The sequence below is a fragment of the Chelonoidis abingdonii genome, chromosome 13, assembly GCF_003597395.2.
Source record: "Chelonoidis abingdonii isolate Lonesome George chromosome 13, CheloAbing_2.0, whole genome shotgun sequence".
In the NCBI taxonomy this organism is placed as follows: domain Eukaryota; kingdom Metazoa; phylum Chordata; order Testudines; family Testudinidae; genus Chelonoidis; species Chelonoidis abingdonii.
In genome coordinates, this window is record NC_133781.1 from 18064890 (window position 1) to 18088071 (window position 23182).

A 23182-nucleotide genomic window follows, 5' to 3' on the forward strand; every position below is an offset into this window, starting at 1 on the left:
GGGAGTCCAGGGTGAGGGGGCAGCTGTCAGCTACACCCCTTTCTAGTATGTGCGTGTAGAGGCGCTTGCACGTGCAGGGGTGGGAGATGGGCTTCGGCAGCAGAGGAGCATACAGCGGCTTTGTCCTAGCTGGCTGGGCTCGGTGTCTCCTCTCCCAGAGCCAATGTATCATGCATGGGGCCAGGACTGAACTAGGTTTTATCTGTTCTCTTCCAGATGCCTCAGCCAAGCACACGTCTGTTGCGTCTACAAAACTGGTATTTTCAGGGCCAAAAACGATTTATCAGCAAGTCCTGCAGCCCTCTCGGAATACCATTGCCCCCTGGGCAACTGCCGAGATGGCACCAGAGGTGGCAGGATCCACGGCTGTTGCCTGCCCATCGAAACTGGAGATTGGCAACAAGACAGCCTTGAGCAACGGGATGCCCATTTTTATGAAGCCTTTGAGTGCCACTCCGGATGCAGCCCTGGCTCAGCAGAGACTGGAACAGACCAACTCTTCCCTGACAGCTGCGCTGCAGGCTGCTGAGAAAAAAATAACAGCCGAGGAGTTGGACAGGTGAGGGAACAGCCCTGGGGGGAGAGGAGGGCTGAGTGGGTAAGTTATCCCTCAGCCACATATTCTTCAAGAGGTGCCTAGAAACACTTGGGCCAGGTTCCTTCTCAACTTCTTCCTCCGCTGTTGGGCCAAGGGCCCATCAACCTCTGTCACAGCAGTTAAAACATGGTTCCATTGCGCGGTGGGGCCCATGCAGGCTAGCCCCATTTCTGAGCTGTGCACAGGGCAAGGCTTGAGCAGTGGTTGGGTCCAACCTACCCGTTGGTTTGGGGGAGGCCCTGGGACCCCCTTGCACTGTTGGCTTCAGAGGGCACCAAGGCCTTCACTCGTCACAGGGCCTTACCCATCCTGCCTTTTCTTTCTTTCCCTCTCAGTCATTACGGGGCTACGCACTCGGCTAATAACATCCTGGAAGACATCAGCAACATGTTCGATGACCTGGCTGACCAGCTGGATGCCATGTTGGACTGAGATTTGGTCGCCTGCCACTCAGTTGCTGTGCTAATTCCTGAAGGGGGGTGGCCCTGAAGTCTGCCCAGGGATTACTACAGCTGCTCTGATCTTTCTCCCTCCTGCACTTTAGGGCTTGGAGTGTGCACCTCCCTCATCTTTCCTGGCCCACTCAGGGCAGCCCAGTCACAGCCCCAGGGAATTTCCCATATGTCCCTTTGCAGCTGCAGGAGATGAGCACAAGGAAGAGGCAACTACACCTTTCCACCCTCAGCAGCATTTGAGTGAGTGCACTAACTCTCACTCCTGGGGGTCCAGCCTCCCCTAAGAAATGAGCTCTGCTTCCTCAGGGGCCTTTTTCCTCACTAGCCCTAATGCTGAGTCCTGCCTCTTATTATTTAAACCCTGCCAAAAGTATGTTGAGGGAGAGGACCTCCTTAGGCAGGCACAGCAGAGCCAAGCACTTATTTCAGCAGTCGACAGGCCCTGCTGGGGCTGCGCATTAAGACAGGACTTGTTGCAGCTTGGCAGCCTTCTGGGTGAGAAGAAACTTGCCTGCTTTATTTGGTGCTTTTTAAGCATGTCACTGAAAGGCAGCGTGTAATCAAGTGGATTTAAATCCCCACAGCAATGCCCTCGGAGCCACGCTGGCACAGTCTGTACCCCATAAAGGAGCAAACAGGCTCAAACAACAACTTTGTCAGGAAATTAAGATCTACCTGACCCCCTCCCTAAGCTTCCTGCATGGATTCATTCCTGGTAAATGGCTGGGATGAGCATCTTTTGGGCTAGTCAGTGGCAGTCTGGCTGGAGCATGTTGCTGCAGTGGAGGGTGCCCTCTGCTGGCTCTGATTGTAAGAGATCCCTACCCACCCCTCTGCAGTATTGCATATCCAGTCAGTTAGGCAGGAACAGGATGTGTTTTCGTGGCAAACACGTTCTCTTCTTTCCATGTGACCACTCTAGCTCAACTCTAGGGAGGGAAATGGACCTGGAACAAGACTCAAAGCTGAGTTGGAAGCAAAGATTTTTTAAATGCTAGCAGCATTTGGGGACCTGTGAAGATGCTTCTTAACCCTACTAAACACTGACCAGCTTCTAGAAGAATGGAGCTAGAAATGACTTCACTGCACTATGTTAGTTTTAGCTCCCTGACAGCTACTGTAAATAGAAGTTGGATTCACCCACCTCGACAGGGCTGAAGCAAAGGAACAGCACTCCGTTTTTTCATTCCTAGCAGCAGTTAGAGCTGGATTGCTTTAAGAACAAATTTTTCTTGAAGGATCTATCTGGGGTCACCTGAAATGCCCAACTAATGAACGCACCAGAGCAATAAAAGGGAAAATTTGCACATTTTGTACTAAGGGGTCATTTGTTGCAAAAACCACCAAGCAAATCTAACTTTTAAAAATTAAAGCTAAATTATGAAGGTGACTGAAGGAAGCAGCAGCCTTCCTCATCCCCCAGCGAAATTGGCACCTCAAACTATTAGACTGTTTACAGAATCAACTCTCCCTGCACTGGAAAGAGAGCAGCCCCCTGTGAAATCAACCCATCCCAGCCCATGTTTTTCTCAGCGACTTACTCATTTGTGTGGTAACCATTTGTACCATGATCCCTACTGGCAGGAGATGGAATTCATGCCAATCTGGTTTCTATGTGAAAACAAAACTTGTCAGGTGGCAAGGTCAGGCTGTAGATTTGACACTAACCCATCTTGGCCCTAGCTAGTCAGTATCTTTGTACATTACGTTGCCTGAAATATGGCCGCGTGTGAAACAGCAAGTGCTACAAAAGTGAACTTTTAAAAATAGCTGCAACCAGTGGCACTTTATAAAAAGGTTTAAAAATAAATCTCTTTAAAAGGGGTTTTTGTGTCCCATGAGTTGACTTGGGACTAGTCCAACTTTTTCAATGTTGATAAACTGTAAATTTTTTTTAAAAGACAAAGTGTATATATTTTAAATGTGATTATATATTTACTAACCAGATTTCAAAGTGTCATTTTCTAGGGACAGGGATAAGAGAGACACTGGGGTAGAGCTGCATTACTCTGAGCCACCACAGGAGCAGCAGAGTGCTGTTCGTACGGTCAATAATGGAATTACGTATGTTTTTCTCTCAGAGGAATGCTTATTTTTCAAGTTCTAGATCTTTATTTTAAAGATATTGTATGCTGTGTAAATTATGTATGGGCATGACTGTGTCTAACAAAACCCCTGTTCTTTGCAGCCAGGGAAAAAATAGTCCACGTAATTGCCAGACTGACAGATTTTAAACCATCTGGACTGTTTGTGTTAATCATGCAGTTTGTTTTCCACTAACCTCAATTAAGACTTAATTCTATTAAACAGTGGGACTTTTTTCCCCTTTGATAATTGACTCAGTTGTCTCTTTCATGCTAATACCATTGTCCACTTGCTCTCCCTAAAGGTGTCTCCAGGGACAAAGATTTGGCCTTACATGTTACTTTTGACCACCCTACAGTGGTAAGGGAACTTTGTGTGATGGCACAGAGTAATGGTTAGAGCACTGGGCTGGAAGCCAGAACACTTGGCTTCTGTTCTTCCATCTAATGTTGGCTTATCATGCAATAGTGAAACAAATCACATCTTCTCAGGGCCTTAGCTACATTTTCAAGGCAAGAAAATATTTCCTCCCTAACCCATTTTGAGATCAAGGTCCAGCATTGTTACAATGCTGCAGTCTTGCTGAGCAGTGCATAGACGACGGCACGAGCCCAACTCTGCTTGGTCTCTACTAATCTACTTTTCCCAGTGCCTGCTTGACTCAGCTCCAGCCAGTCCTTCACCTGCTCCCTCTTGACTCCAACATCACTAAAAATCCTTTTCTCTAGCACCTTTCACCCAGCACCAAAGTGCTTCAGCCATTAACTAAGCCTCACAACACAACAGCTGATTACTGCAGCTGTAGTTGGTACAGTACTCTGGGATCCAGTGGAACCAGAAATGCTACGCAAATAGTTATTCTGCAGAACAGAGATGCACAGATATGAAGCGATTTGCCCAAAAGCAAACTGAGTCAGCGGCAGAGCCGGGAATGGAAACCCAAAGTGCCAAGCTCCTTTGACCACACTGCCTCCCACTACAAGATGAATCCATTTCTCTGTGGGGACCAAGCTACAGAGCCCCTCAGCCAACTGAAAACAAAGCTCCCTCGCCCTGCTGCACAGTATCAGACAATCATTTATTGCCATTCATACATTGAGTGCTTGTGGGGGTTTTTTATACAATTTACAAGTTTTAATACAAATCAAAAAAATTTTTACATACATCCAAAAAATTTAATTTTCAATATAAAATATACACCATTTAAAAATATTTTGACCTAGGAAATTCCTTTCCAAAGCTGTGCACTCATGCCTTTCTGAAACCCTGGTTGGCTAAGGAGTGTGAGGTGACAAGGCTTGTACAGAGGCAAAGGCGACTACCAAAAAGGCTCAACTGTTCTAACATTTTGGCTCCATCTGAGTCTAGCCGCGGAGGGTGGGAGTGGCAAGAGGGAAGTATTTTCAGAGTGATCACCCCAGAAAAGGAAAGCTACAGGACATGCCCCCTCTAGAAGAGAGACTGGCCAGCTCTCAGCTTTGGCAGCTGCTGCCTTTAAAAATCACATTATAAAACTTCAGGGGAAACAAAAACAAGCTAAGATCTCAGATCCTTGAGAACAGAGCTGTGCAGCTTTAAGTGTGACTCTGGCAGTGGGAGGTTTCATGTTTGTGTCTGACTCCTGTTCAAATCAGCCCAGCTTGCAAATAAAGAAAGGTTTTTCCTACCTGCTAACCCTGCAAATTCACCCTGAGATCTGAAAGTCATGCTTGGTTCTTGCTGTCTCAGGCATCACCAATTTTGTAACTGGAATTTACATAAGTGTGGCCAAGGCAGAATCCAGCTCACTCTCCTGGAGCTATGTCAGCACTGCAGGCCTAAAAGGAGTAAAAATACCAGAAGGCTTAGTCTAGTCTGTAAAATGAGCATATGTGACTGGCTACAGGCAGAGCGCCAGCTACTGAAGTATTAAGGGGCTGGTTTTACACAGTCACATTTCAGGCTGGAACCACATAGTACAACCCTGCTTTACCTAATGGCCATTGCTCAGAGTTCCCAGCCATCTAGAGTTGTTATCCCATGCACCCCTGGCAGCTCTGAGCTTGGAGATGCAGACTAGCTCCCTCCAGCTGCCCCCTTTGGGCCTTGTCTACACTGGGCAATCGCGTTTGCTAGTATGTTTTAACTAACACAATGTTAGACGTGACTTTTCCTTCAACCTGGACAAGTACAGTTGTGTTCAAATGTCTGAACCCCAGGATTTACCAGAACAAGCCAATACGTTTTAAAAACATGCTTTGTTCCTGTCGTCACTAGGTGCCAAGTCATGTTTAGCATCACACTTATCAGTTCATGTATCTAACATGGTACATTTCCCAAGACAGCCAAGGCACCTGCTAGACTGTACTGAAAAGGCAGAGCCTCCTTCACTTACTGAAACTGACCAAGTTCATGCTTGCAGTGGCAAACTGCTAAGGGCCAGAGCAGAATGCCACCCAACCCCACCCTCCCATACCACAGCTATTCCAGTGTATTTACCCTGACAATGGTGCTCTCACACACACATTCTCCCTGCAGGATCTATGTGGGATTTGGGGATGTTGCTTAGAGTCGATCATCCTTGGTTTTGTTACTGTTCTCATTGAAACACAAGGGGGAGCAACAGGGAACTGGCTTAGGGTTCTTCACCCTCTCAGTCTGTCAGGAAATGATTAACAGCTACTACTCTGCTCCAGGCCCAAGGTGACATCTGTGTTTTGTGAAGTTACTATGGAAGCACAGATGGAGCCGGGATTTGCCTGACTTGGTCTGGTCTCCAAGCCTGGGAAGGAATAAATTCCATCACTGGCTCAGTATCAGCACTGGGAGTGGTCTGTTAAACAGGCCCACACATTCCAGGCTGTAGCCAGAGCTAGCACCAGCTCTGTGCAAAGGTGCAAGGTGGCTCCTGCAACCCCAGGCTTCTCTGCATTAGGGCTTTTTACCACTGCTGTAGCCTGCGTCTGTGCAAATGTGCTGTGCTGTGCTGTGCTAGTGCACATAATGACTTGCACCAGTGTGGCGTGGGATAGACAAGCCCTCACATGAAGCTCTCCTTCAGTTCAGAGGGATGCAGTCCACATGGGAGTTCCCTTGCAATAGGTCAGGAGGTGGGGAAACAGAATGGCAGAGCTAACCCCTAAAGAACCAACTTTCCTACAACCAGAAGCCATGAGGAAAAGCTGCTAGGGTAGTGCTCAAAGGGGGGAATGGAAACATAGCTGGGGGGAGGGGGATATTTTGAAACACTAGTACAAAAGGACATGATCAGAGGGAATTACACTTCTGGGAAGGCAGCCATTTCCCACCCTGCTTGTTATTCACAATTGCAAGCAGCAGGGAGATCATCTTGCTGGGTCTGCCTGTAAACATACCTGCTTCCAGGAAAAGCTGGGGGCCCCTGAAATCAGAGCCAGCTGCAGACACTGTGCCTAGGGCACGCAGCTTAGCTTAGCTTAGTCAGATGCATCCCCCAGTCCCTGGTCTCAGACAGTGCTGCCAAAGCAGGATGGTCACAGCAAGGGTGATCTGCACAAGTCTCAGTGAATGACTAGAAATCCACCATCACACGAGGGAGACAACTGTAAAGCTGCCTTGTTTGGGGCTGGCATTAAGTGAGTCTCCCCCAATGCACGAGAGCTGGCCAGGCCAAGAAGATTATGAAAGCTGGACCACTTTGGCTCAGTCCCCAAAGGGCGCTCCCTGCCCTCCTGAAGGCAGGCAGGGCTTGGGCTCTCATACAGATAGTTGTTAGAAATGCCCCAGGGGGAAGGGAGCCTCCATCATGAGATTCAAATAGAGACTCTGCTTAAAGACCTGCCTCCATCCCCACTTCCAGAGTTTGGGACCCCAGCAGCCCACATCTCAACCATACCGCTCTCCAGTCCTGCTGCAAGTATGCCCACCGTCCACTAGAGGGCAGGCCTGACTGCAGCCAGAGAAACTAGAAGGCTTCCATGATGCAGTGTGGGAGCCTGAGCAGAGCCAAGTAGTGCTCACAGAAGGGCAGGAGACTTGAGGCTCTGACCCAGGAAAGCATCAGGAAGGGCCGCCAAGATAGGAGGTGGGGAGGGCACATATACCCAACAAAATGCTTTAACAAAAGGGCAAAACGGCAGCAGCCCTGGATTTCCCCCATCAACCCCTCCCTCTCCCAACAGACTCAGCAGCCATGCCAGGGCCCTGATCTGCACAGACACAGCTGATCCTGGAGGAAGAGTCTGCAAGGGGAAATTGCTTCATTTCAATGTCATCAAGGTACTAAAAATAAACAAACAGGAACAGCAGCCTGCAGGGCAGCCAGAGCTCCCATTCCCCTGGAGCTCTGCAATGGGGTAAGGGGCCTCAAACCTGCTCCTGGACACAGCTACAGCAGTGGCCTCTCTCTAAGGTTCTGTTGCTGCTTGGCTAGGAGCCTGGCGGGTCCACGTGTGTAAGCAAAGCCTTGCGAAGCCTCCAGCACTATCCTTCTTGCCGCATAGGTCAAGGCTGTGCGGGGAAAGGGGCATACGTCCCTCGCCCCAGGCGGCATTGCCACAAGACTCCTGCTGCCGGGGTTCAAAACGGAGAATTCATCCCCAGTTTAGTTTCAAACTGCAGCTTCTGTCTCTTTTGGTAACGGACCCGCACCCTGGAGAGGGCAGAAAGGAAGAGCAGCATGTTAGGGCAGAGAGGCAAGTCCTGCAGCTCACAGAGGAACCCACCCTTGAGAACAGGGACACCCAAACCTCCAGAGCCCAAGCCACGCGTGGGCCCTCTGTAGCCAGCTGGCCCTGCACACTGCAGCAATGCACCAGGTCTCTGCAGCATGCTGCTTACGTAATGGCATGGCAATATATTCCACATTATTCTCCATCCTGTTTCTTATGCATCATCTCAGCCCAAGAACCGGCCAGGAGCTGGGGTGGAACAGGTTGGCAGGCTCCCCTCCCACTGCCCTTCCTTACCGGATTTCGTGGAGTTTGACGATCTCGTTAACAATTACCACGAGGATGAGAGAGTGGAAACCCAAGAGCCATGAGACCAAGGAGATGTGAACATCATTAAAGGTTAATGGAGAGTCTAAGTTTGTCCACAGCTTCAGATCCAGAGCCGTCTGCATCACCTGACCCAGCAACCTAATTCAATGGAGACAGCAAGGCTCAGACATGTCCACACGCCTCCTGGGGCTAGTGATGTAGGGCTCAGGCCCAAGTACGCCTGTTCCTGCAACATTATACAAGGCACGTGCCCTTCCACTGACAGGATCAAACTAGGACCTGCCCCAGTGTCCTGGATCCCACTCTGCTGAACGGTGTTTTCCAACGTGCTTAGGGATTTCATAGGAGTCTTTGCACAGACAGCACTGGGGTAAGTGTCCGGAGCTGTCAGGAGCCTGCTGAACCAAAGACAAGCCCTGCCCCTCCCTGCAGTCTAATGGCAGCCCCTGCCCCTCCCTGTGCTGTTCAGCACCTGATGGTACTCACACAACACCCACAGTTAGGGTCCACCATGTGTTAGTGAAGGGGCTTTTCTTCCACAGCGGTTTGGTGCGATGGACGTGGGTGACGGATATAAACACTGTGGAGAGAGATGGACGTGATTTTAGTTGTCACCACAGATGGACGGGTAGAAGGGCTTTGTCCCCAAGAGCCTTTAGCCTGAACTGAAGCAATACTGGTCTGATGGCCCTGCATCCTGCCTTCCCTGAAAGGATCATGAGGCACTTCCAAAACAGCCTCACCTCAGCGTGAAGCAGGCAAGAGTTTCCCACATTTTGCTGGGGGAGACACTGAGGCACAGACCTGCCCAAGGTCACTCAGTGCAGCAATGTCAGAACCAGGCTTAGAGGCTAGTTCTCCCAACTATCTGAGCTCTAACCACAGGATGACACTGCACTGCTAACACGCAGGAACCAGAATGGGCCCCGAAAGCACAGGGATCAGCACTGAAAAGTTAAGCAAAAGAAGTGGGAGAGGCATAGGTCAGTTAGGGACTCCTCACAGTTTAACCCCAGGCCTTCCTCAGAGGCAAGCCACAGCCCAACAGAGACACATTTGGCCAGACACAGAACTTTGTGGAGTGCATGTAATGCTTCGGGGCACAGGATTCTCCAGATTCAACAATTACAGCGCTAGCATCTCCTGCCCAGCAGAGGTTACCCACTTACGACACTCCCTATTTGCATTTTTGCATTATCCTGACTGTAAGGGTTAACAGTACTGCTAACGTTACACACTTTCAGCAGAGCTCACCAAAGAATAGCTCCACAATTGAGACTGCCTCTCTCTTAACACAGATGTGTGGCCCAGCGATACTACAGGTCCCAGTATGCAATGCTCTTGCCTGCATCAAGCAGCCAGAATGGTTGGATCAAGATGCAGCACTGCATGTTGCAGTCTATTGTGTCCAGGGGTCCTTAAAGAGGAGAGTAGAGGCAATCTGTGCTATTTTATTCAGATTCGATACAGTTCTTGGGCACCTGGCAGGTTGCTAACTTAGCATTCAGTTGGGCTGCCCTTGTTCTAACAGGGAGCACAACCGTCTCATGTCAGGAGCTTGGGAGGAAGCTGAAAGTGAACCACAGAAGTGTACAACTGGAGGGGACCTCAATAGGTCATCTAATCCAGTCTCCTGCACTCAAGATAGGACTACATAACTAGACCATCCCTGACAGGGGGTTGTCTAACCTGTTTTTAAAAACCTCCAATGATGGAGATTCCACAACAGGAAGTTTTTCCTAATGTCCAGCCTAACTCTTTGGCTGCAATTTAAGCCCATTGCTTTTTGTCCTATCCTCAGAGGTTAACGAGAACAATTTTTCTCCCTCCTCCTTGTAACAACCCTTTATGTACTTGAAAACTGTTATGTCCCCTCTCAGTCTTCTCTTCTCCAGACTAAACAAACCCAATTTTTTCAATCTTTCTTCATAGATCAACAAAAATGATTAAAGGTCTAGAAAACATGCTCTTCTCTGGCCTTTCTCCAGTTCGTCCACATCTTTCCTGAAATGTGGCGCCCAGAACTGGACACAAAACTCCAGCTGAGGCCTTATCAGTGCTGAGTAGCGTGGAAGAATTACTTGTCGTGTCTTGCTTACAACACTCCTGCTAATACAAGCCAAGGAAGCATGTAGTCCCCATAGTACAGAAACCCAAATCCACTGGAAAAAGAGACTTACCAGTGTGCAAAACAATCAGACCAGCCGTGAGCTTCTGCGCTAAGAGGAGAGCGTTGGAAAACTGTCCAAACCAGTCAGGGGCACCATCAGCATTGCTGAGAAATTAAATTGGTCACTGAGAGTCATTGCTTCGGACAAAACTTAAAGACACGGGTGTGCTTAATGATTCAGGCTGCCTCAGCTCCCCAAGCACAGTTACAGGGATGTGCTCCTCCTCCTGGAGCCCTGGGGGAAACAGGTAAGAGACTGCCCCTTCCCAATGCAGGACACAGGGAGCACAGGGGGCTGGAGAGCCAGCCTTCTCCCTATATAGGGGAGTGGGAGTTCTAAGAATCAGAGGCAGGAAGCCCAGGATCACACTGCACCAGTAGGATTTAGATAGCTTCAGTGTACATCAGGCCACACAGAAGGTAAATCATGCCAGCAGGGGTCTGCCCCAGAGAACTTACAGTCTAGGCTCCAGTGATAGTGAGACAGAACCTGGTGGGGTTTGGGGGCTATTTGGAGGAAGTGGGTTTGAGGTACACTACCTGAGAGACTGCTCCAGCAACGTGGGTCCATGAGAAAGAGAGGGGAAGCAGCCCAGAGAAAAACGAAGATGGAGCACAGGGAATGCAAGGAGTTGGAGAAGGATGGAGGACAGCAGGATGAGGTGTGTGCTGTGGCAGGGTCTGTTCCTCACCTGTACACCATGATGGAGGAGCAGGCGCTGAGGTTGAGGCTGGTGGTGTTCATCCCTTTGCAGGACTCGTGCAGCGTGAACCCAAAGCAGACAAGGCAGGAACAGATGGTCAGGCTGAATTTCAGCAGGAAGCAGAGCAGGAAGTAATGCTGAGTCTGCAAACAGGGCACAACAAAAGCCAGTCAGTCATTCAGGAAACTGGCCTAGAATCAGAGGCATTTACTCCATTTCAGCCTTTCCTCCCAGCTTTCTACAGTTTCCCCTGCTCTTGGGACACTACAGTAGACTCAAGAGCTTGATCTCCAGCAAGGATCTCCGTGCCCCAGCCTCGATGACAGCAGCAAGTGGCTGCATCGCCAGGACCCAGCCAAGACATTGGCAGCCCCAAAAGGGACACTGGCTGCACGGGCTTCCCTTCATCCTGTCACCATCAAAGGATGGCGACGTGAGCCAAGTCAACGGGACAGAATGTGCAAACAGGGCCGCTGGAAAGCATGTGAGCCCCGTGACGGCTCCATCCTAGATAACCGTGGATGGGAAGTGCAGGCTGTTCCCATCCAACACGCTTCCTACCTTTTTAGGAATGGCTGTTAAATTTTTCCCAGTTGCCATGGACATGACGGAGCTGTGGGGGGGCTTGCCTAGAAGAGAGACACTGGGGAAACAGACAGAGGTTAGTCCTGATGGCATCTCCAACCACACATCACATCATCCAAAACAGCAGCCCTAACATCTGAAGTAAAGGAGAAGCAAATCTCACTGCTTCTAGCATTATCATGGAAAACCTTGGCCAGGCCCCCAGTCATCCAAAGGGCATTTCCACAGCATCATTTGGTTTGCTAAACTCAAAGTGCTCTGACAATATACTTGTATTTTCTTAGGCCTATATGCCAAGCAATCCAGGAAGTGGAAGGTTCAAATGGCAAGGGGTAAGCTAACCTCCAGGTGAGTGACTAGGATACATGATCATATCAGCAAAAAGAACAGGAGTATTGTGGCACCTTAGACACTAACAAATTTATTTGGGCATAAGCTTTTGTGGACTAAAACCCATTTCAATCGGATGCATGCACTGGAAAATACTGTAGGAAGATATATATACCCAGAGAACATGAAAAAATGGGTATTGCCATACCAACTCTAACGAGACTAATCAATTAAGGTGGGCTATTATCAGCAGGAGAAAAAAAACTTTTGTGGTGATCATCAGGATGGCCCATTTCAAACAGTTGACAAGAAGGTGTGAGTAACAGTAGGGGAAATATTAGTAGGGGAAATACCCCGAGCAGGGCTATTTCAGGCATTGGCACCCTGACAGCAGGATTGTCTGGCTATGTAGACTCTCTCCTCAGGCCCTACACTACCAGCACTCCTACCTATCTTTGAGACACCACTGATTTCCTGAGGAAACTACAATCCATTGGTGATCTTCTAGAAAACACCATCCTGGCCACTAGGGATGTAGAAGACATTCCACACAAAGATGGACTACAAGCCATCAGGAACAATATCCCCAATAATGTCATGGTAAACCTGGTGGCTGAATTTTGTGACTTTGTCCTCACCCACAACTATTTCACATTTGGGGACAATATATACCTTCAGGTCAGCAGCACTGCTATGGGTACCCGCATGGCCCCGCAGTATGCCAAATATTTTTATGGTTGACTTAGAACTACGCTTCTCAGCTCTCATCCCCTAATGCCTCTACTCTACTTGTGCTACATTGATAACCTCTTCATCATCTGGACCCATGGAAAGGAAGCCCTTGAGGAATTCCACCGTGATTTCAACAATTTCCATGCCACCATCAACCTCAGCCTGGACCAGTCCACACAAGAGATCCACTTCCTGGACACAGTGCTAATAAGCGATGGTCACATAAACACCACCCTATACTGGAAACCTACTGACAGCTATACTTACCTACATGCCTTCAGCTTTCATCCAGATCACATCACACGATCCACTGGCTACAGCCAAGCTCTAAGATACAACCACATTTGCTCCAATCCCTCAGACACAGACAAACACCTACAAGATTTCTATCAAGCATTCTTAAAACTACAATACCACTTGCTGAAGTGAAGAAACAGATTGACAGAGCCAGAAGAATACCCAGAAGTCACCTACTCCAGGATAGGCCCAACAGAGAAAGTAACAGAATGCCACTAGCCGTTACCTTCAGCCCCCAACTAAAACCTCTCCAGCACATCATCAAGGATCTACAACCTATCCTTAAGGACGATCCCTCACTCTCACAGATCTTGGGAGACAGGCCAGTCCTTGCTTACAGACAGCCCCCCAACCTGAAGCAAATACTCACCAGCAACCGCACACCAAAAACACTAACCCAAGAACTTATCCTTGCAACAAAGCCCGTTGCCAACTCTGCCCATATATCTATTCAAGGGACACCATCAGCCACACCATCAGAGTCTCATTCACCTGCACATCTACCAGTGTGATATATGCCATCATGTGCCAGCAATGCCCCTCTGCCATGTACATTGGCCAAACCGGACAGTCTCTACGCAACAGAATAAATGGACACAAATCAGACGTCAAGAATTATAACATTCAAAAACCAGTCGGAGAACACTTCCACCTTCCTGGTCACTCAATTACAGACCTAAGAGTCACAATTCTCCAACAAAAAAACCTCAAAAACAGACTTCAACAAGAAACGGCAGAACTGGAATTAATTTGCAAACTGGACACCATTAAATTAGGCTTGAATAAAGACTGGGAGTGGATGGGTCATTACACAAAGTAAAAACTATTTCCCCATGCTAATTTTCCCCCTATTGTTACTCATACCACTTTGTCAGCTGTTTGAAATGGCCCATCCTGATTATCACCACAACAGGTTTTTTCCCTCTGCTGATAATAGCCCACCTTAATTGATTAGTCTTGTTAAGAGTTGGTATGGCCACACTCATTTTTTCATGTTCTCTGGGTATATACATCTTCCTACTGTATTTTCCACTGCATGCATCCAATGAAGTGGGTTTTAGTCCACAAAAGCTTATGCCGAAATAAACTTTTAGTCTCTAAGGTGCCACAAGTACTTCTCATTCTTTTTGCTGATACAGACTAACAAGGCTACCACTCTGAATGGTCATATCAGGGATACTCAAGCTGCAGCCCCTCTGGCTGTGCCTGATCATGAGTGCTCTCCACACAGAGCACAGCTCCAACCTTCCCAGCCACCAGGGAAGCTGTAAGGACTTTGGAAGAGGCAAAATCTCCCTGTCCTCTACCAGCAAGGAAGGGAACTTGGACGAATAAAGAACAAACACACCCTCTTGCCTCCTCACTCACAGGAGCAAGAGAAAAAAGGAGAAACATCCCTCATCCCCTTGCAGTACCCAGGAGCACAGGAGGAGAGAGGGCATATTTAAAGGGTCATTGAAGCCAGAGATGAATAAAGCACCCCTTAGATCATCCATCCCATCCTCTGCCAGAGCAGCATTGTCACTGCAGAGTCACAGCCACACAGCAGACAGCCATACCACAATTTCCTGACCCCACACTATCGTATCAATGTGTGACCTCATGTCCCGATGACACTATGACACTAAACCTCCAAGCATAGTGCCAGGACAGCTCTCTGGAACCTTACGGCTCCAACTCTCCGCAAAGGCAGCTCCTTCAGCTCCACAAGATGAGCACCACTGCTCTCTGCATGGAGCCACACTAAGAGGAAAGGCTTGCCCTTACCATGCAAACCAACGTGCCATCCCAAGCACACGGGAAATCCTGGGATGGACAAGGCCGTTCACAGTTTTCATGCATGATAACAGGTTGAGGTGAACATCTGGGGCAACCAGTTACAAGGGCTCTGTAACAAAGGGCAGGACTAACGAAGCCAAGCCACAGACAAGCATTAACAATCTCTCAACATTTCTTCTTTCAGTCAAGGAGCTCACAGCCCTTTACAGACATCAGTTAGCCCTCGCAATGTCCCCGAGAAGCAATGGCAGATATTAGCCCCATTTTGCAGATGGCAAAGCCACAATAAAGGGAAATGTATCCAGGGAGATGCCCTCAGCTCACTCACCTTAGCAGTGGATAACAGAAACAGGAGAGCCATAGGATGTCTGTGGTGCTCAGAATGGGCGGCAGCTGCACCAGGCAGGACAGGAACTGAACAAAGAACCCCCACAGAGAAAGGCATGATCAGCAACAGGACTGGGAGATCAACCACACCCCCACCTGCTTCTCCCTGTGCCCTAACCCATTAGGCGCAGGGACAGGCTGGATACTAGAGAATCTGGATTGCTTTGGAGATGCGCTGCAAAGCCCTGCCTGCTGCTCTGGACTGCTTGGTGGCAGAGGCTAGAGATAACCTTCTCCGGGAACAGCAGTGCCTACCCAAATCCCCAGGCTACAACCCAGGGCAAGAGGGGGCCAAAGAACATTCCCTGAAGGAGGCTAGTTAAAACCCTGCCTAAGCAGAAGGGCAGTCTAGGCCAGGAGGCAACCAGAGTCTGATCATGGCTAGCATAGTAACTGCCCTCATCAAAGAGTGTTCTTTAATAGGATTATGTTCAATCAGCAATGGGAGTAAGTGAAACAAGTGTACTGGATACACAGGATCCCAACCATAACAGTTGTATAAACCCTGGAGAATGCCAAAGCCCACCCCCTTCCAGGGCTGACCCATCCCATTGGGCTACATCCTCACATACCTCCAGCTTTCCTCCCCTAAGCCCCGCAAGGGTGGGGGGCTCACCTGAATGACCACCAGAGTTAGCTGGCACTGCAACAAGAAGAGGAAACACTTGCGGATCCCGTATGTCGCATGCCTCGCCTGCAAGAAAGCACAAGCCCCCACAGGGCAATCGCTAGGAAGGTACCTGCTGCAAGGAGCCCAAAGGAGCTCATACTCACTTTGCATGGAACATCCACACAGGAAACAGCCTCGCAGGAAATATTTTGGGTGGTTGAGGCAGAGTCTCTGGCCGGTATGGGGAGAGTGGGAGAGGAGAGGAGTTAAACTTGGTGTGGGGCAAGGGAGAGGGTCTCCAGCCGAGCCATAGACGATGGTAGGGGTGTAGGTGCAGAATTAAGCCCAGAGCTGAACCTCTCCAATCATCTTTGCCTTTCTAGGTTTAATGCTAACTTTGCAGTAAAGGCTTATCTGTCTAGAGCCCTCCATAGGCACATTCCTTACCCATTTTAAGGTCAGGATTCTGGTGTCACAACACACTCCCTCCTCCCATTGTCCTGCTGCATCTTTGAGTAGCAAAACTTTTACACCTGTCAGAGAACTCACTTTGAGGTCTCACCATAGACACAAGACTATTTGCTGAAACAGTCTCAAGCTGACTGCCTGGCTTTCCCATTTTTGACACGCTTCACTGGAAAGGGAGAAATCAGGCAGAATAATATCTCCTCAATGCTGGCCAAGCAAAGGGCAGCTGGGTATCAGCAGAGAGTGCTATGGATGTAGTTCACAAAGGGGATAAAGAAGCTGAATGGGAGGCCTCACCACTGCTAAAATGGCCACATAAGACTCCTGTTTTGCTCTTTGTAACAGACAGGTGGGATTATTAGGACTGGAGATCTGTACAGTCAGGCTGTGGTTTTGGATGGATAGACAGACTGTCGGCGAACCAAAGGGGAAATGTAGCAGACTCACCTGTTCTATAAGTCGGATAATACTGATGCTCTCTTCCTGGTGGAAGGATAAGGAGCAGGGCAAGCTGTTGAGCTGGCCTGAGAGCTGCAGGGGTGTAAGGTCATCTGAGACTTGTGTCATGTTAGTGCTTGTGGCATAGCCAAAAGTCTCCCAGGAGCAGCGGGATGGATAGAGTGGATCCAGTGCTATGCTGCACAGACAACAGTGCAATGGTAAGGCAAGGCACTACTGCACGCGGAGAAAACCGTGTGCATACTGAAGATCAAGTACATAACATGTATCTACAACATATGTAATGTGTGAATATACATCACCTATGGCTCCCTGTGGGAGTTTCAAAAGTGCCCAGTGGATTTAGGAGCAAATCCCACCTGCTTTCAGTTAACACCAAGATTTTCAGAAGTGACTAACCATTTTGGGTACCTCAGTTCTGGGGGCCCGATCTGAGGGCCCAGGTTTGTAAGAGATGGGTGTCCAGCACTTTCTGAAAATCGGGCTCTTTGATGGTGTCTCATGTGATGACCCAAGATCACTGATCACCTCTGAAACATCTTGGCCTCAGTCTACAATTGATCTGACTCATTATGATGCACTCAGCCAATGACAAGTGCAGTCTAACACACTAAGCCTGACGCTCTAGGAATCTTTGGTCAATCTTTTATTCAACAGTGCAAGTAATACTCATCTATTCATTGGTAATGCAATGGGCTGCAAAATGTGCAAGTGATGCACAATGTACTCCTTGAAATGATCTTTGATACTATAAATGTCCAACATGATCTGGGCAGAGCAGACAGGTAGTAATACTGATGTATTACTGCCAAAAACGCCTCTCACAGGTTTAACAAGTTTACAGAAACAAAGGAGTAGATAAAATGTTGTCATTTTACCTAGGAGACATCATGGCATGTGCATATAAGGAATTGGTGAGGCAAGAAAATTGATATAAAAACAAGGTACGTTATTATTTTTCAAACAATTGTAATAAATTTTACCCTGTATTTGTAGTTTTTAAAAAAAGGGTGCTCCTAAGTCCTTTAGGCTCTTTTTAAAAAGTATCCCTTTGATCTCTAACAAATACTTAACATGTGCATATTCTCTGGAATACACGGAAATCTGGCCTCGATTTAGATAGAATATTTATATGCAGACACACAGCTGAGCACATGCATCTATGTTTGTAGCATTTACACAGAAAGCCACCCAGTTTTTTGTAAAACCCATGTGCAAAAGTAAGCATACATCTCCCAAGTGCACAAGTATGGAAATTTGCACAGACAAGCCTGACTTGCATAGTACAGATCAGGTGCTTTCCACACATACCTTTAAAAACGTGGGTCCAACTCCCCTTCCAAATAATTTATCCCCACAAACTAGGCTACACTACTAAATTGATTAATATCGTTGCCAGGCGACATGAGCAATCACCCCACCCAAAGATAAGTGGTTTCAAAAACCTCTCATGGAAGGAAAAAAGAAGAAGAAAAAAAAAAGGCTGATGCTAATGGAATTCGCCAACTGTGAGCAGTGCAAGCTGCTATTTCCTCACACATGCAGCAACCAGCCAGTTTAAGGAGTCCAGATCCGGCTTTCCCACCTGATGTCACTCTGCAGGAAGAGGCAGCTGTTCCGCAGGTTGGCAGAGCTCCCCAGACAGCAGGTCACCTCTCCATACTCCTGCATGATCTTGATCATCTCACACATGGCTGCGAGAGAATGACAAAGGGAGATTTAATGCCTTACCGTAGCATATACAAACACTGGCACAGCAGCATTTTAAATCTCCTCTCACTCTGATTTCATTTCTGGAGACAAACAGTTAAACCGGTTAAAGGTTACCAGATCAACACACCTCAAGACTGCTCTTTGGAACTGAGTCCTTCAGACAACAAAGGCTAAGCCCATCAGCTTTTTGACCTTAAAATTATATGATCTGAGATTAAAATATATTGTCCTTCACATTTACTAGGAATTCCCCAATGAGTTATAAACCAACATCAAGAACAGACCCTCCAGAACAGATCTCAGCAGCTTTATTTTAACTGTCCACACAAACCCCTTCTTCCCTCACCAGGAAGCTCTACGCTCTAGCCTCTGATAAAGGGAAGGCAAAAATCATCCTCTCACTTCACTAAATATTCTTGCCACTTCGGGACAGGTGTATGCAATCCAATCCTAGCTCAGTCTATGCCTTTGGAAAGAAATAACTGCCCTCCTGGTACCCTATGCACCTGCTCGTGGAGGGAAGGGGTGGAATTTTGATCCAGAGCCATTTGAACCTTTGCTCCTCTGCATGGGGCACTGTCCCTTGAGCTTGCAATTAACATGGACTTGGCTGCTGAGCACAAAGGCCTGGGAAATAATTTAAAATAAGGATTTCCCCCTTAAATCATGCAAGACTGAGTCACTTTACCCACATTCACAAGGAGCATTATCCCCATTTTACAGATGAAGGAACTAAGGCACTGAAAGGGGAAGTGACATAAACAAAGTCATGCAGAAAGCTTGTGCCAGTCAGGTAGTCCACTAATACCACTGCCATAGTAGGAAATGACTTCCAGGAAGTGATTTCCGATCCAGGTAAGCAAATGATCTCTGCAAGTGGAGATCAAAGCCTCCACATTCCTCTGCAGGTTACTAACACTTATTATTAAGTAATGAGCAGCAGTGTTGTAGATGCTCATTTTTGTAACTCCTATTAAAGCTAACTGCAGGGGGAGTTTCTTAGCGGTTATGTTCACTATAGCAAGTTAATGGTAAAACTCCTATTGATTTCAGAAGGGAACAGGATCTGGCCCTCAGCACATAAGATTGCTATGGAGGCTCATCCATCCAGAATGCCCCTCCCAGTTTGCTGCAGGGTCTCCCCACCCCTCCACACTCTCATGACCCACAGCAACGATCTGGAGAAGATGTTTGGCAGCTGATGTGTGAGACAGGCACAGCCCAGTAGTCACTTACTCTCTGAGGTGCAATCCGTAAAGAGGGGCACCAGCAAAGGCACATTGTCAATGTTCTGCAGGTGAGGTCTGACCTGGTGGATCCCTCGAGGAAGTTTGGCCTGTAGGGGAAGAAGAAAGATTAAGGTGGCAGGAGAAAATTGTAAATTAATACCAAGATGGTCATTACAGCCCCCCCACTCCTGCACTCAAATCTCTGTGGGGCGAGATTCCTGTGTTTGCAGGATTGGGCCTAAGTTGCTGTCCACTGTAGAGAGAGCTTGGCTTTCCTAAGAGAGTGTAAAACAAGGCTCCTGCTGAAGCATTACTTTGCAATTCACATGCCATTGGCCCATGCTCTTCCCCATGATTAACTATTTGCCCTTGGCAGACGCAGCATGACCCAGCAGTGATCAGGGATTTAACTAGTGCTTGACCATCCAGCCAGAACACTAGCTCAGACATTGCATTAGGAAGAGATTGAATCCTTCAATTCAACCTGGAACACCAGCCCAGGACAACCAACTGAATCAAGAGGGGATGTCAGACTAGCCCGGCTGCTGCAGCTAGCCTTCCTGGGCAAAAGAGACCACTTTGCACAAGCGCTAACCCACAAGGGGGAGAGACTGGTCAGGGATGTGAGAGAGAGAGGTTGTTTGATGGAGCGAGAGGGAGAAATGAACATGAAAAAAGGAAAGAGGGGAATAGCTCCAGGGGGAGGAAGGGGATACAGTGAGTTTTTGCCTGTCTGAAGGCCAGGCTTTTTGGGGCTCTCTGCTCTCTCCTAGTGTGTGTGTGGGGTGGGGGGGGGGTAGGTGAGGAGAAGGGAGAGGCATTTCATCTGCAACCCAGCTGAAATTTAAGAGATAAGTTTTCTTTTTCTAAATAGCGGCCTACTGGAGTGGTTTTAAATTTGTGTCTCTGTGAGGCCAGTAGAAGCTACGTGCCATCTCCCAGACTTATGTGGGCCATCAGGCCTGCTGCTGCAGAAGAGCAGCATTTCCCAGTCATTGATCTGCTCTGACAAAGCCTGCTGCAGCCCAAGATCGGGGAAGGGGAGAAGTGTTTTCTGCCAGCACACACCACTCCCCACTCCCGCACCCCCACATGCACTTGGAAGAGGAAAGGTAGGGAATCCAGATGGAAAGAGAGAAGCCTCGTTTCTCCTCACATCTTCCTGGGCAGTTCTGCGTATGGCCATCTCAACTCCTTAATCACCTAGCACTCTTAAACCTTCTCATGGGAAGAAGGAAGGAGAGCTTGCAAAGGGGTAAAACTGAACTACTTAGTGCTGGGGGTTGTGCGGGTCCTTGATGTCAAGCTGGGAGGAATCAAGAGACACAACACGAACCAATTCAAAGGCTTACATGAGGGTGGTGCTCCTGGAAAGCACCGAGGTGTTGCTCTTAACCAGAGAGTCAGTGTGGCGTGGAGAAGGAAAGATACACTCACCCTGTTGCAGTCCTCCAAGAAGCTGGGGATATCGCTGTCTGTTGGCTGAAAGCTGATGAGATCCAAGTGCCCTTCCTCTTCCATCAGCAGCAGGCCCTCCACATCATCACGAGAGACTGAAGCAGAGAGAGACAGCGGTAAAAATAAGCACAGCCCTGTCTACACTGCACCATTTCCAGCCATGTGCCCCTGCAACACACACAGCACCTTCACGTGCAACTGTGGAAGCCTGAAAACATAAGCTCTGATTTTCTAGGTTAGCTGCAGTCAGATCCCACTCAACTGTCTCTTAAAATAAAATTTTTAAATGACTAATCTGCTCAGAGGCAGATGCATGAGCCTAGTCTCTTTAATCTTTTGATACATGATAGGCAGCAGAACCAGAAGAGCTTTCTCCCTGCTCACACTGTCTTCTGGGGAGAGACTAGAGAAATCACATCTAAAGTGAGGAAGAAGAGCAACCTTCAGTCCAGAGACAGACCCACAGGATAAGTCCAACATTGCAAAAAAACCCAACCCTGTGGCATTGAGTCTCAGAGTCCAAGTCAAGTGACTCGGGCTTGCACTATGAGGCTAAAAATAGCAGTGTAGACATTCCTACTCTGGCTTGGAGACCCACCTCCTCACCAGGTTCCGGAGCCCAAACTCCAGTCCGAGTAGGAACACCTTCATTGCTATTTTAGTCCCACAGTGCAAGCCTGAGTCAGCTAACCTGGCCTCAAACATTCCCTCAACAACTACATCAAGGCTGTAGCAAAAATTGGAACTGCAAATGAACAACTCCACGGCAGGCTATTGCGTACACAGACATGATAGTTATGTGCACAAAAGTGTGTGTGCACCCAGCTCCCATGATTGTGCATGGAATTGCAGTAAGTGGGCACACAAATCAGCAGTTAGATTCCTAAACAGCCACGTGAGTGGCAGAATTACCATGACTGCATGGTACTCACACACGCAAGTCATGCACATTCAGGTTTGGGCTCACAGTTCTAACAAGTTAAGACTGGTTTTAGTAGGTTAAGTACAGGTTAAACAGGACTGTCTTGGAAACAGTGAGGAACATTTGAGTGGCTTCCTAAGACCGTAGCAGACTATTTTCTTCAGGTTTATTACTGCAGGTTTCACTATGTTATATACATATGCTGAAGGGATAAACTGGACAGCTCATCCTTACCAGATTCCTGGTTTCATCCTTCAATGGGAGCCACCTAGTCACATCCCCTAACTGGCAGCTGTGGTGAGAAGCCACTGAGTCACAGCTGAACTCCACTGCCAGTTAGTAAACCCTAACCAGAGCATCCTATCTTGCTCACCATATACCACATTCGTTAGCTACAGGCAGACACATCCCGCCTCTGAATCATACAGCCACCTTTCCTAGAGGGAAGTGCTCTCACCCTGATTCAGGTCATCATGCAAAGAACCTGCATGGCTGGGACTGGAGGGAGGAATCTCTGACCCGGGCACATCTCCATTGGGTGTTAAGGATATGTGGCAGTTCCAGCCAGTCTCAAGACCCATCTTCTCAGCAAAGACCTGAGGGAGAGCACACAAGATTTTACAGAGCTGATGCAGGGACCAGTGCTTTGGGGTCAATACATACAGATGCCCCCTGACCAGCATATGCCACCAAGACCCATTAGGCAGCTAGGTAGGGTTACTCTTGGAGGATGAACTTCAAGGCAAGGGCCATGCAAGTTCAGAAAGGGATACAGCAGAGATGTATTTCAGAGTAGCAGCCGTGTTAGTTTGTATTTGTAAAAAGAATAGGAGTACTTGTGGCACCATAGACACTAACAAATTTATTTGAGCATAAGCTTTTGTGGGCTACAGCCCACTTCATCAGATGCATAGAATGGAACATATAAGAAGAGTATATATATATACATACAGAGAAGATGCAATACCAGCTCTAAGAGGCTAATTAATTCAGATGATCTGTTAGCAGCAGGAAAAAAGCTTTTGTAGTGATAATCAAGATGGTTAATTACAGACAGCTGACAAGAGGTGTAAGAATAGTTCTTCTTCGAGTGCTTGCTCATATCCATTCCAGTTAGGTGTGCGCGCGCCGCGTGCATGTTCGTCGGAGAAACTTTTACCCTAGCAACACTCGGTGGGCCGGCAGGTCGCCCCCTGGAGTGGCGCCGGTATGGCGCCTAATATATACCCCTGCCGGCCCGCCC

General features: G+C 48.1%; 2 protein-coding genes across 14 annotated transcripts in view; one reads left to right on the plus strand and one right to left on the minus strand.

Annotated features, from left to right (window-relative positions):
• The window catches only part of CASKIN2 (CASK interacting protein 2), an 84685-nt gene extending 83215 nt beyond the window's left edge, over positions 1-1470 (plus strand). For all 6 annotated transcript variants that reach the window (XM_032792923.2, XM_032792922.2, XM_032792924.2 and 3 more), the window contains 2 exons: positions 217-559; positions 934-1470. In XM_032792923.2, the coding sequence (XP_032648814.1) occupies positions 217-559; positions 934-1030 (440 nt within the window). In that variant the 3' untranslated portion in view covers positions 1031-1470. The remainder of the gene's footprint in view (positions 1-216; positions 560-933) is intronic.
• A 2727-nt stretch (positions 1471-4197) lies between these two features.
• TMEM94 (transmembrane protein 94) overlaps positions 4198-23182 on the minus strand; it is a 111465-nt gene continuing 92480 nt past the window's right edge. For all 8 annotated transcript variants that reach the window (XM_075071798.1, XM_075071797.1, XM_032792932.2 and 5 more), the window contains 13 exons: positions 22397-22535; positions 20997-21112; positions 19567-19666; positions 18203-18311; positions 16606-16795; positions 15697-15774; positions 15022-15107; positions 11532-11613; positions 10959-11113; positions 10277-10371; positions 8583-8676; positions 8064-8234; positions 4198-7747 (listed from right to left, as the gene is read on the minus strand). In XM_075071798.1, the coding sequence (XP_074927899.1) occupies positions 7675-7747; positions 8064-8234; positions 8583-8676; positions 10277-10371; positions 10959-11113; positions 11532-11613; positions 15022-15107; positions 15697-15774; positions 16606-16795; positions 18203-18311; positions 19567-19666; positions 20997-21112; positions 22397-22535 (1488 nt within the window). In that variant the 3' untranslated portion in view covers positions 4198-7674. The remainder of the gene's footprint in view (positions 7748-8063; positions 8235-8582; positions 8677-10276; positions 10372-10958; positions 11114-11531; positions 11614-15021; positions 15108-15696; positions 15775-16605; positions 16796-18202; positions 18312-19566; positions 19667-20996; positions 21113-22396; positions 22536-23182) is intronic.